Source organism: Eutrema salsugineum, unplaced genomic scaffold (genome assembly GCF_000478725.1).
Source record: "Eutrema salsugineum unplaced genomic scaffold, Eutsalg1_0 scaffold_8, whole genome shotgun sequence".
In the NCBI taxonomy this organism is placed as follows: Eukaryota; Viridiplantae; Streptophyta; class Magnoliopsida; order Brassicales; family Brassicaceae; genus Eutrema; species Eutrema salsugineum.
Window position 1 is genome coordinate 2,450,362 of NW_006256414.1, and position 12,792 is coordinate 2,463,153.

Below are 12,792 nucleotides of genomic sequence, written 5' to 3' on the forward strand. Positions count from 1 at the left end.
TAAAATGAGACCATAATAACAACAACAACAGAAGAAAAAACAGGCTTTAATTTTGTTCATTTGCGCTTTGATAATTGACCATTTAAGTAGAAGACAATGTAATCCTATATATGGGTGATGAAGTGATTAGAGGAGAGTAGTCTTTAACTATAGAATATTGAAACTTAGATCAAGAATTAATAAAAGCAACTTCTTTTATTAATTTTAGGAAAATTACTCAAAACCTAAAGCTTCTCTTTAATCTCTTACTCTAAACTCATAAGTGTTTGCAACAACTCTGCAACTCCTTATATAAAGAATGGATTAGCTAACTCCTAAATCCAATAGAAAAAACAAAATTTTTTATTCTTAGATAACTCCTAAGAATATTCCTAAAACGCTTTAGTTTATTTCCTAATCCTAGGAAATAAACTTAATCTAACTTGCTGCTCAAGTTATCTTTCAAGCTTAATCCAACATTTTACCCCTAAAGCTTGAACTTCATCTTTGACAAGTCTTGTACTCCTATGAGATCTCTCATCTCTTTAAATTTTATTCTTCCAAGTGCTTTGGTTAACATCGGATATTGTATGGATGTCGAAGAACCTCCCTCCTTTGGTCTTGTTGCTGCGACGAGATCACCCATTCCTCCGATGATCTTCATATTTGCTGGTTTTAAATTTCTGGCTCTGATGCCAATTATAGAATTGAAACTTAGATCAGGAATTAATAAAATCAAATTCTTTTATTAACTTTAGGAAAATTACTCAAAACCGAAAGCTTCTCTTTTTTTTTTTAAAGAAATCCTCATGCTAATTGGAACTGGACATTACTTATATACTAGATCATATTGGTATAATCTTCCGATGTGGGACTTTGGATTGATTCCCAACAATCTCCCCCTTAAGGCAAAGACCCTATAATTCTTGAATTCCAACCTACAGCGATACTTAGTACCATCTTGTACTTTCTTAATCGCAAGATCACCTTGAGGATTTTTCTCCCGCACCGAACATTCAGTCCAATCCAACTTCTCCAGGTTCACTTTGTCCTTGACCTAGACTCTGATACCAATTATAGAATTGAAACTTAGATCAAGAACTAATAAAAGCAACTTCTTTTATTAACTTTAGGAAAATTACTCAAAACCTAAAGCTTCTCTTTAATCTCTCTCTCAACTCATAAATGTTTGCAACAACTCTGCAACTCCTTATATAGAGAATGGATTAGCTAACTCTTAAATCCAATAGAAAAACAAATTTCCTTATTCTTAGATAACTCCTAAGAATATTCCTAAAACACTTTAGTTTATTTTCTAATCCTTTTAGGAAATAAACATAATCTAACTTGCTGCTCAAGTTATCTTTCAAGCTTAATCCAACATTAACCTGTGAGATTTCTCTCCAAATGTAAGATTACTCCAAAGGGGGTGAGATATAATTTCAAAGGTAAATTACGTTCGCACAACTCGCACTAATGTTTCTCACGCACACCTCTCACTAATGTTTCTCACGCACACCTCTTATCCCCATATGAGAAAATGTTTGTTGTGCTTATACCTTACTTTGTGTGGTAAGGTAGCACACTTGATACATTTACTTAAACATTTGATAATACTGTGAATAAATCATTTATCATTATTTTATATAATCAAATTAATGGTGACCTCTTATGTCAGAAAAATTTCCCCCAATTATTACTGTCAATTTGGAGACTTGTGATGATATAGTAGATGAAAAACGTTAGTTGGGTAGAAATAAACATCAGATGTGACATTCAGATATATGAAAATATTTAAGAAAGATGGAACTAAGCCACGTATTCGATTTTATTAGAAACAAATTCCAGCAAAAAGTCTGTTCAATTACTATCACAAAATGGTAAGGATGATCTTGTTTTATAGAAACTAAAAACAATGCATGTGTTTATATCTAATAATCTCTTCTTCTAATGTGCTCTTCGATATAGTTTTTGTACCACGAGGCTGAAAGTTTCGGTGTCCTTTCGAGAGTTGTATAATCCACGTGGAATAGCCCAAATCGAAGCTTATATCCATACAACCACTCAAAATTATCTAATAGCGACCATGCGAAATAGCCCTTCACATTTGCTCCATCCCTACACAAAAATTCACAAAACAATTACTCTCATTAGAGAGATTATGCATTGTATATCATCTATGTTAATATCAGTTTGATATATACATCAATTCATTCAAATGTTTAAGTAAATGTACTTGAGATGCCAAGTTGGCTCCTTGCACAATTCACATAGTCTCTTTACCTTATTGCTGACTGCAAAGCATCCAAGTATCCACTCATGTATTGTATCCTTTTAGTATCATTTAGAAGTTCTTTAACAGTTGTCTCGGGTTTTTGCAAGTCTCCAAAACCTGAAAGTATTGATTTGCATCGGTCAATATGTATACATTTCAAACGAATACAGAAACATGACCCGATAATTGGTTAACTCTAGAGGTCTCGTACCGTTTTCGGTTATGAACATCGTTATGTTGTGGTACCTATTTTTTAGGTAATTCAACATTTTTTGAAACCCTTCAGGATGAATGTGCTGCCAATTTACATCGGTCTATCATGACAAGAAAAATCAACAAAAGGTTATGTAAAAGTACTAGAATTTGCACAGTTTAGACAAACAAAAATGTCCTCACAAGTTCTCCGATGGAAACATTGCCTTTTCGGTCTAACTTGAGTGCAAATCCTTCTGCTTTAAAAGCTCCATCTCCAGCATTACAAGTTGAGAACAGACAATCTTGAACGAAGTAACTTGTATAATGATTAATGCCCACAAAATCTAATCCTGACTTTCTTATGTTCTCCATTTCCATTCTCGAAAATCGCGGTAAGTTAGATCCAAGTATAGTCACCATTTCTTTTGGATATTTTCCGTAAATAATTGGATCTAGAATCCTGGTATACATTGTAGCACGTAACATATAAGACTATATAGTATGTAAAATGTAGGTCTTAGTAATCATTAGAGACCATACCAATTCGAATAAAAAGATTGAGCTCTCTCGGCAGCTTCTCTATCCTCAATGGAATCGCTAATAGGTTCAAACCATGATGTTTGCACCACAATGCCGATGATCCCTCTTTGTTTTTCCTAAACCGCATCATATTTCTATCGACTTTAGACTAAAAGAAATATTAGGGATTATATATATACATATTATATCGTTCGGTATATTACTAACCTGATATTTGATTCGATATATGTGAACCGCCTTTGCATGTGCGAGGATCATGTTATGCGCAGCTATGAAAGGTTCGGTTTCTGAGTTCCCCTGACTACAGTTTCCATATGGTAAGGAGCAGCGCGACGGTGGAAATGTGCCTTTTAGATGGCTCAAGATTATTTGTTGGTTTGGTTCGTTGAATGTGGTCCAGTGTTTAACTCGGTCACCAAAATGTTTAAAACATAAATCAGCCAAGTAACCAAAATCGTCCCTGCAAGATTCGAAAGATGTAACTAGAGATCATTAACATTCGAATTATAGTAATGTAGGTTTAATTAGTTAGTGATCTTATTAAACCACTTACTGCATCTCCCGGCTTAACCAGCTTTGAAACCGGTTCTCGAATTCTTGAGGATAGTCTAAATGGTTCAACGTCACGAATGGTTTAATCCCTGGATACATTTAAATCCTGGTAAGTCATATTCTTAAGTTTCATTAACTCAAAAAGGTTACACAGTATGCTTAAGACAAACATTAATTACCTCTACTAATGAGAGCATCGATTAATCTGTCGTAATACTTTATTCCCGAATAATTAATACCTCCAAATCTTCCTCCTGTCTCCCAAATAACAAACCTCTTCATTTAATAATTGATTTCGGTATGTTTGAAATTATCATCGGTTAGTAAGTCAATTAATTATGTCAAGTAATACTCAATTCTTACTTGGTAAGACCCTAGACCAAGAAATCGAAAATCTGTAACTGTTGACCCCAAGGGAAGTCATTAATTGAATGTCCTCCTGTAAGCATTGTAGATTAATTCAAATGAATATATCAAATCAAAAAAATAACATATATAGAACTATTATGAGATAAATATTTTTACCATAAATCGATGATATTGATCCACAGCCATGTCTCCATTATTCTCATCACGAATTTTCCCTGAGATATAAATATTGTCAACCGAATATAAGCAAGAAAAAAAAAGCTGAATTAAATGATTACTAATAGTGATATTCACATATATAGGTAACAATCTAAACCGGAGTGAAACCGAATCAAACCAGAATCAATACATACCCGGATTTTCATGAGTAAATATATCCCAATTGTTCAATCCTTTCCCTTCGGCTAAGAACGCACCTTCATACTATTTACACCAAAATTATAAACAAAAAGCAAAAAAAAAAAATTCATTAACTTAACTGATATTCGAGGATTGACTTCAAAATCTGATTCTTTTTGTCTTCTTTCTAAGAAGACGAACACATGAACACAGAAGATATCAAAAGGAAATACCTGGTAAGCGGAAGAAGCTGTGCCAAAAAGGAAATCAGAAGGAAATGGATATGAATCTTGTAAAATATTATGTGAAGAATTTTGATGGAGAGACGAACTGTACACATTAAACATTAAGCTTTGTGATAGGATGATAAATACGAAAAAGGGTAAACTTTGCATTTTGTCTGGTGCTCTCATGTTTATGTTGGCCTTCTCAGTTTTTGGTGGTCTTTTTGTGTGTATATGCACTATATATACTAAAAATTTATTAACTGAAACTAAAACTTATCCATTCAAAATTCTATGTTGTATATGTATTCTTTTTTTTTTGTTAGGAATGAGTTTAACAGTAAACAAATAACTCACACCTCGAAGAGAACTAATCAAAGGAATACATCAACTATGGAGACCTTAGGAATATTGCTCAACCACTCACAATGTTCTTTTTTTCTTTCTTCTTTTTCTGTGTGTGGAAAAACCTATTAAATATACTCTATTCTTTGAATGAGTTGTGTGCATATTCACTCATGAGGATTATATTGATACTAAATTTCAATATACATATATATATATATATATTTGACCAGTATACATGTATAATTAATCCAAACAAGTTGAGTTTAATGCTAGCTTCTACATAATGTAAACAACCCATTTTTTTTTTTGTGTGTTTTCAACTTATGTAAAACAAAGCGAGTTTAAGAAAAACAAAAAAAACAAACCGAGTTAACTGCTCATTATACGCCGAAATAAACTCTCATTATATTCGGTGCGTAATATACACATTTTGCTAATCAAAATGCTTTCAATAATTCTTTTCCAGTTTGAGAGTCAGTCGCATTATTCCTGTTTTTCTTCAAAATATGAGAGGGACGCCATGATAGAATATTTTGATAAAAAATTACCATCGGAGTCAGCATGAGAAATCAACTAGGCAATATAGTAACCTTTTTGGATAAAGGGCAATATAGCAACCTTTTCTAATTTTGATTCTTGATTCCGACCTATTCAAATATACAGATAATTCAAGCATTCCCATATAATATATCTATACTCAAATATTCATATACATTTATCTTTGCAATAATCTTTTTTATGTAAGACTAGGAAAATAATCATGTAGAAGAAATACAAGACACATTTCAAATACAATCAACAATGAGAAGAATTTTAGCTAAGCCTTCCTATTTTTGACTTACTTCGATTAGGAGTATGCTAATATACCAATTCTTAGTAAATGTATTTAATATTTGTCTGTGAGATCTCCTGAATTCATCACGTGCTGTTCAATGAAATTCTTGTACCATAAAGCTGATTGCTTTGGTGTTCTTTTGAGAGTTGTATAATCCACGTGATATAGCCCAAATCGAAGCGTGTATCCGTACAACCACTCGAAATTATCTAATAGCGACCATGCGAAATAGCCCTTCACATTTGCTCCATCCCTACAAAAGAATTTACAATTAGCTTTTATTCTTAGTAATTGGTATTGTTTTGCATTTCAATATATATGATTAAGTTCCCTTGAAAATGTATCAATTGTGGTTTAAAGCCTGACTAAATATAGCACTAATATCCAATTCACATTACCTCATTGCGTCTTTCAAAGCATCTAAATATCCACTCATGTAGTGTATCCTTCTTGTATCATTTAGAAGTTCTTTAACTGTCGTCTCTGGTTTTTGCAAGTCTCCATAACCTGCAAAACATCGATAGCAACCGTTCAAAATATATACATTCTCAACAAAAAAAATGGACATAACCAAAAATCTTGAGGCATTGTACCGTTTTCTGTGATGAACATTGGTATATTTGGGTATCTATCCTTTAGATAATTCAACATCTTTCGAAATCCTTCAGGGTCGATGTGCAGCCAACTTACGTCGGTCTATAAAGCGTGAAAAATCAAGCATTTGTAAAATAACGTTATAAAACAGTATAATTACTAGGGAGTTCAAGAAAGAAAAAAGTTGAAAGTACATATACAAATATACTTACAAGTTCTCCGATTGAAACATTGCCATTCCGGTCTAATTTAAGCGCGAATCCTTCACTTTTAGAAGCTCCATCTCCAGAATTACAAGCAGAGGTCATACAATCTTGGATGAAGTAACTTGTATAGTGATTAATACCCAAAAAATCTGATTTATATCTCTTTAGGTTCATCATTTCGTTGCTCGAAAATCGCGGCAAAGCTGATCCAAGTATATCCACCATTTCTTGAGGATATCTCCCATATACAACAGGATCTAAAATCCTGGTATTTCAGTTCACATTAAACGAAGAAACATGAGTGTAAATTTTACATACTCATATTTGAATTTTTTTGTTTGTCTAAGAATAACGCATAACATACCAATTCGAATAAAATGATTGAGCTCTCTCTGCAGCTTTTTTATCCGCGATGGAATTGCTTACTGGTTCAAACCATGATGTTTGTACCACAATGCCAATGATTCCTTTTTGTTCTTTCTACAAACACAATGTATTTACACCGATATAATAATAATAGGTAGAATAGTTATCAGTTAAAACCATATAGATAGTTATATTTTGGTTGTGTTACCTGATATTTGGTTCGGTATATTTGAACAGCCTTTGCATGTGCGAGGATCGTGTTATGCGCAGCTATAAAAGGCTCAGTGTTGGAGTTCCCTTGGCTACAGTTTCCATACGGCATGGAGCAGCGAGAAGGTGGAAATATACCTTTTAGATAGCTTAAGATTATTTGTTGATTTGGTTCGTTTATCGTGATCCAGTGTTTGACTCGGTCTCCAAAATGTTTGAAACATAGATCAGCCAAGTACCCGAATTCTTTCCTAGTAAAAAGAAGTGAAGAGTTAGTTTTAGTTAGTTCTGTATATGGTTATTCGGTTAGATGCTTTAATTACTCACTGCATCTCGGAGCTTAACCAACTTTTAAACCGGTTCTCGAGTTCTTGAGGATAGTCAAAATGGTTCAACGTCACAAATGGAGTAATCCCTGGTGACATATACATGATCATTAGTACTAACTCCTCTGTTTCAATTTCATCAATAAATAATAAATATAGATTTAAGTCAAGAGAGGGTAAATTAATTACCATTTCTAATGAGCGCGTCGATTAGCCTGTTGTAATGCTTTATTCCCAAATGATTAATGCCTCCATTTCTCCCCTCTGTATTTTCAAACCCAATACAGTTTGTTTATTGTTTATGTCATTAGATGGAAAGTGTTTTTTTGTAATACCAAACAAGTAACAGAATTCAATTATTAGACTCATTCTTGATTATGAAAGTAAAGACTTACTTGGCAGGACTCTAGACCAAGAAATTGATAATCTGTAACTGTTGACGCCAAGGTAAGTCATTGATTGGATATCCTTCTGTAGTTTAAAAAGAATTAGCATATATATAGTGGATAATTTTAAATAGTAAAGTTAGTCACGTTCTTCACAATATAAAATAAACAAACAAAAAAGTCGCAAATTATAAGAAGAAAGTTATTGAACCATGAAAAGATGATATTGATCAACAGCTATATCTCCATTGCCCTCTTTAATTATTTTCTCTGCATTTTACCACAAAATATTGTCAAAGGAATAATGGGATAGGATAACTCATTTTAAAAGTGATAACTTGCCGACAAAAAAAAAATCGAATAAAGTTGGAAAACTGTCAATAATTTTTAAGTATGCTGTGTATATCTACGTGCGTATATAGATACAAAATTAATATAGAAACACACATGAGAAATCGAACCAAATTTGAACCAAGAACTAAACCGCAACTTTCATTTTTTTCAAATATATGTTCGTGTAGCTAATCTTAACCAAAACAAATTTCACAAAAAGAAAACCACATAAAAATCAGTGGCCAATATAGTTCAATTTTTACGTTCTCATCATGATTAATTTTTAAACCGAACTAACCCAAAACGAATCCAAAATAAACACATACCAGGATTCTCATGGGTAAAGACATCCCAATTGTTCAAACCTTTTCCATCGGTTGAGAACGCACCTTCATACTGAATACATAATAAATAAATAAATAAAACATTTTATGAAAATAAATTAAGAAAACAAAAGATTAGGATTTCAAAATTTGACTCCAAATTGAAGAAAGAAGAAAAGGGAAGTACCTGGTAAGCAGAAGAAGCTGTGCCGAAGAAGAAATCAGAAGGAAATGGAGATGTTGAATCATCTGAAGAAGTTTGATGGATAGATAAACTGTAAAGAGGAAACAATAAGCTTTGTAATAAAAAGAGAGTTACGAAGTTGGCATAACTTTTCATTTTTTTTCTCTTGTGTTTATCTTCTGGGTTTGGTGTACGCTAGCTTTATCTATATGTGCCTGTATTTATATGAAAAATGTGTAGAATATTTTGGATGCATGATTGAGATTTGGTAGTCTTATCTAATAATTAAGAAGTATCCAATTTCAACTAATGAACATATTCAAAAATATTAAATATCATACTATACACCAATTGTTTACAAATATATACTATATAGCCTTTTTCATATTTTTCGATATATTATAACTAAAAAGTATATGTGCACATCATAAAGTTCCTAATTAAGAAATCATAAACTTAAAATATTAACGTGTGCCTAACAACTAACGACTCATTTTAACTCTGTTAATCTGAATCTATAATTAAGTTATATATATATAAGATTTATTATTTTAAAAATATCAAAATGTATATTTAAAAATGTTTCACCAAATGTAAAATGTCTTCTCATTGTAACGTGATAAAGTGCTCATTAATTAAGTATTGTTATCAACTTTCTACCAACAAAATGTCCATTAGTTGATTTGAATAATTTAAAAATAACGGGTGCAAGTCTTGGTGTGAGAGTTTGCGAAAACAGATTATTGTAATTTCAACGTTATGGAGCAATTTATACAATTCAACACCTTAATGTTTAATATTTCCTTACGGCTAGACCGGTTTTGAACACAAAAGACTATGCAGTGGATTCGAACCATCAACTTTTTTTTTTGTTAGAGCCATGTTAGAGCCATATTGTTAGAGGCTTAGAGCTACCAAGTTTGTAGTTTTTTAAGGAATAGTTATATAAAATTTACTTAATGCATTTGATACATTTTAAAGTTACTTCAACAGATTTGGAAGGACCATAATTTTTTTTCTCAATTCTTTTTTTTTTGTCGAAATTTGTTTCTTAATTCTAACCACTAATTTAATTGGAATAGCCATACTCTACGGAATTAAATAATTTGAAATCCGTTCTAAACGACAAATACATCGAAAATTTACAACGTTCTCACAAAATTAAAATCAGCGACTAATTCATAACAATATCTTAAAAACTTCGTCTCAATTCCTTTGCAACATAGTAAGGATCTAAATACAAGTGAAAAATATTAATAAAAGTAAAAGTAAAACTTACGATTTGGAATACGAAGTGGTGGTGCGGCGGAGAAAGTTGACCGGTTTGGTAAAGAGGTTGGTGGTGATGTGGCGGCTGAAGATAGGGTTGATGACTTGGCTGCTCCTAGCTTCACAGCCATTGTCGTATCTCAACTTACTTCTTTTGATGTTTCCAGTCTCTGAACAAACGTCGTAGAACAAGGTTGCGTATACTGCAAGAAAGATGAAAGATAAGAGCAAAAAAGTTATAATCCTAATAAATATGGGAAAATGCATCTTCTTTTTCAACTCTCTCTGTTGCTGTTTCGTTCTTGATTATAGTATCTCTCTCTTCTTTTCTAGGAATCTATGCTATATGGAGATTAATTAAGAGAAATATTCAAAGAGATATCAACGATGGAAATCATACCATAATTTAAAATAAAATCTGATTTTAAAATTTCTTAGCTTTGAAGTTGATAAGTAATTTTCATGACTACTTCATGCTATTATTGATGATGTTTTTAGGATCTTTGTTTCACTCGATTTCGTTTTTGTTTTATTCCACCTTTAGCCAATGCTATGGCAGACTCTATTGCAAAGAAAACAAAAATAATTTTGGCCCTTTGAACAATTCTATTCATGATACTCAATAAATCGAGTTTCCTAACCAAAAAGAAAAGTATTATAGTCTATATAATAATATGGCAAAAAAAATTGACTTCAATTTACTTAGACACGACCTTTTCGTTAAGAAACGAAAGGAATTCATCAACCACGCAACCATTTCTGAATATGTAATTGTTGAGTCCAATCCCATTTTGCTTATATTTATTTATGTGATCATTTGTTCGTGTGTCCTTTTCTTTATACTGTTTAACGACTCATTTCGAATTAATTAAATAGCTAATGGTGTTACCTAGTTTACCAACTCTAAGCCTCTAAAATACACCCCATGATTACGTACTTAATGATATTGTTTCCTTTAATTTTATAGTCTCTTTAGAATATAAGACTTCTATAACGGTACAAGAAATAGCTAATTTAAGAACTTAAAGTTTTGCATATAAATGCTAGATTAGACGTTGTAGATGGTAATTTGTTCATAAATATTGAATGTACGTACAACTGTTTTCTTTAAATTAGAAAAAGACATGTATGAGTAATTTTCTAATTGCAAAAGTTTTCAAAGTTAATCAGTGAATAAGAATTTGGTAAAAAAATTAATGCAGCAGAAATCGTTACGCAATGGGAGAAGAGTGAATGCTTGATACTTCAGTATATGGATGATATTATTTGCACATTTGCAGACACATTGAAAGATAATGAGAAGCAGGAAATATTCAACAGATCACGTTTTTTGGATAATTGTTTCAGATTAATCTGGTTCTTTAATTTGATAAAAAAAACTTTTTATGTAAAAATGCCATTGATCAAAAGGTTATCAGAAAGTGAAATATTAGAAATATTTTAACGTTATAAAAAAAATATTATAAACTATAAAAAAATCTAAATTGATCGAAAATTTTAGTCAAATAAAAATTTAAAACATCATAAATATTAACTAAAATTATAACGTTAGATAAGTGACCAAATATAAAAGTTAATCGTATTCAATATCCACAGATAATTATCTACAAAAATGTGAAACTACGGACTATAATTCGTTACCGACGAGATGATTGATTTACGTTGTTAAAAAGTTATGAAAGAATCTATCATGCCATCGAAATTATCAAATCCACGGTTAAAGATTATTAGCTTATAACACTATATGCATTTCAACTTAGTTGTAAACCGAGTTTCGGTTTTGTCAAAGTGCATGGTTTTTCTTATTTTCATTTTTATCGCCCATATTAATTCGGTTGTTTTTCATAAAGTATTATAGTCATCAGGATTAATTTATCTTTGTTCATATACAAAGAATAAATTATTTTGTTTAAAATTTAAAATACTTCTCTATTCTATTGTATTTCGCCAATTATCTTAAGACATTATACAACAAAATAAGAAGAAAAGACAAAAAGAGGGACATTTCGTTGTCTAGTTGGGAGTTGGTATGTTCCTTTCTTAACCGAATGGTTAAAGAAGAGAGAATATGTGAGTAAAGTTTGTCTTTCCATATCTCTTTCAATAGAAAACGATGATGACTAGACGAGAAGAGATGTCTTATATTGTAATTGAGCTCTTCCTATAATTATTATTTTGGTTTTATGCTTAATCTATGCCTATATGTGTATCCAATACTCTTGAATTTAGAGATGGACATTTGGTTATTCGGTTTGGTCCGGTTCGAGTTATTTGGTTTTTGGTTTTAGATAGTAAGCCTTATACTTCTCCTCCATCTATATTTCAAGGAGTTGTTCTTGACCAAGTCTTGGGCAAAGCCCACACTTCTCTGCCCATATTTCACGGAGTTATTCTTGACCAAAAGTCTTGAGCTGTTCTTGACCAAGTTCTTGGGCTAAAATGACACTAAGTTGTTCTTCTTTTCGTCACCCTAGCTTCAAACTCCGGATATCAATTCGTCTCCTGTAGCCCCCAATAATTATATGAAATCGGAATTCTACTTTGATGATTCCTATGAAATCTCTGCTCCTATCCATGGCTTTGTCTATGTTATTGACATGTGGATCGTATAGTACCAGTGATATGTAACCATAGCACAAGAGATTCCTTAGTCTTACCCAAAGTAAATAGTGTGAGGAATTTTTTGGGGTATGATCCGATTGATATACAATTCAAGGTATTGCGTATTGTCCATGTCCATCATGGCAACACAGGATCTTGTAGGATAACAATTTTTTTTTCTCTTTTTTTTTTTTTGTGATGGTGTTTTCATCTTTGTGGATATTATCCATTGCCTTGTTTACTCTTTACATTAAGCAATGGTGGCTCTAAGCTATGTTTATTTTCTTTATAAACTATTATCTTCCTAGCAAGCAACTCTCTAAATCGCATCTTCATGG

General features: G+C 31.8%; 2 protein-coding genes across 2 annotated transcripts; both read right to left on the bottom strand.

Moving 5' to 3' along the window:
• Nucleotides 1-1,910: 1,910 nt before the first annotated feature.
• Nucleotides 1,911-4,644, bottom strand: LOC18010359 (beta-glucosidase 45). The gene is made up of 12 exons (XM_006391896.1): nt 4,483-4,644; nt 4,264-4,333; nt 4,067-4,125; nt 3,905-3,980; nt 3,721-3,795; nt 3,543-3,630; nt 3,197-3,449; nt 2,990-3,105; nt 2,651-2,909; nt 2,466-2,568; nt 2,263-2,371; nt 1,911-2,097 (listed from the first exon to the last, which is right to left on the bottom strand). Exons 1-12 carry the CDS (start codon nt 4,642-4,644, stop codon nt 1,911-1,913), a joined length of 1,557 nt encoding a protein of 518 aa, XP_006391958.1.
• Nucleotides 4,645-5,457: 813 nt separating this feature from the next.
• LOC18010356 (beta-glucosidase 46) lies at nt 5,458-8,770 on the bottom strand. The gene is made up of 12 exons (XM_006391897.2): nt 8,588-8,770; nt 8,404-8,473; nt 7,956-8,014; nt 7,754-7,829; nt 7,548-7,622; nt 7,360-7,447; nt 7,031-7,283; nt 6,821-6,936; nt 6,463-6,721; nt 6,250-6,352; nt 6,055-6,163; nt 5,458-5,909 (listed from the first exon to the last, which is right to left on the bottom strand). Exons 1-12 carry the CDS (start codon nt 8,738-8,740, stop codon nt 5,708-5,710), a joined length of 1,563 nt encoding a protein of 520 aa, XP_006391959.1. The 5' UTR covers nt 8,741-8,770; the 3' UTR covers nt 5,458-5,707.
• Nucleotides 8,771-12,792: the final 4,022 nt, after the last annotated feature.

Bases quoted from the DNA above. Each gene is read 5' to 3' on its own strand.
- LOC18010359 (XM_006391896.1), bottom strand. From the start codon at position 4,644: ATGCAAAGTTTACCCTTTTTCGTATTTATCATCCTATCACAAAGCTTA. The intron at 2,910-2,989 runs GTATGGTCTCTA...AATGTATACCAG, and splicing joins CAATCTTTTTATTCGAATTG to GATTCTAGATCCAATTATTT. The intron at 2,098-2,262 runs GTAAAGAGACTA...ATTTTTGTGTAG, and splicing joins GCTTTGCAGTCAGCAATAAG to GGATGGAGCAAATGTGAAGG.
- LOC18010356 (XM_006391897.2), bottom strand. From the start codon at position 8,740: ATGAAAAGTTATGCCAACTTCGTAACTCTCTTTTTATTACAAAGCTTA. The intron at 7,830-7,955 runs GTTCAATAACTT...TTTAAACTACAG, and splicing joins ATCAATATCATCTTTTCATG to AAGGATATCCAATCAATGAC. The intron at 6,164-6,249 runs GTACAATGCCTC...GATGTTTTGCAG, and splicing joins AATGTTCATCACAGAAAACG to GTTATGGAGACTTGCAAAAA.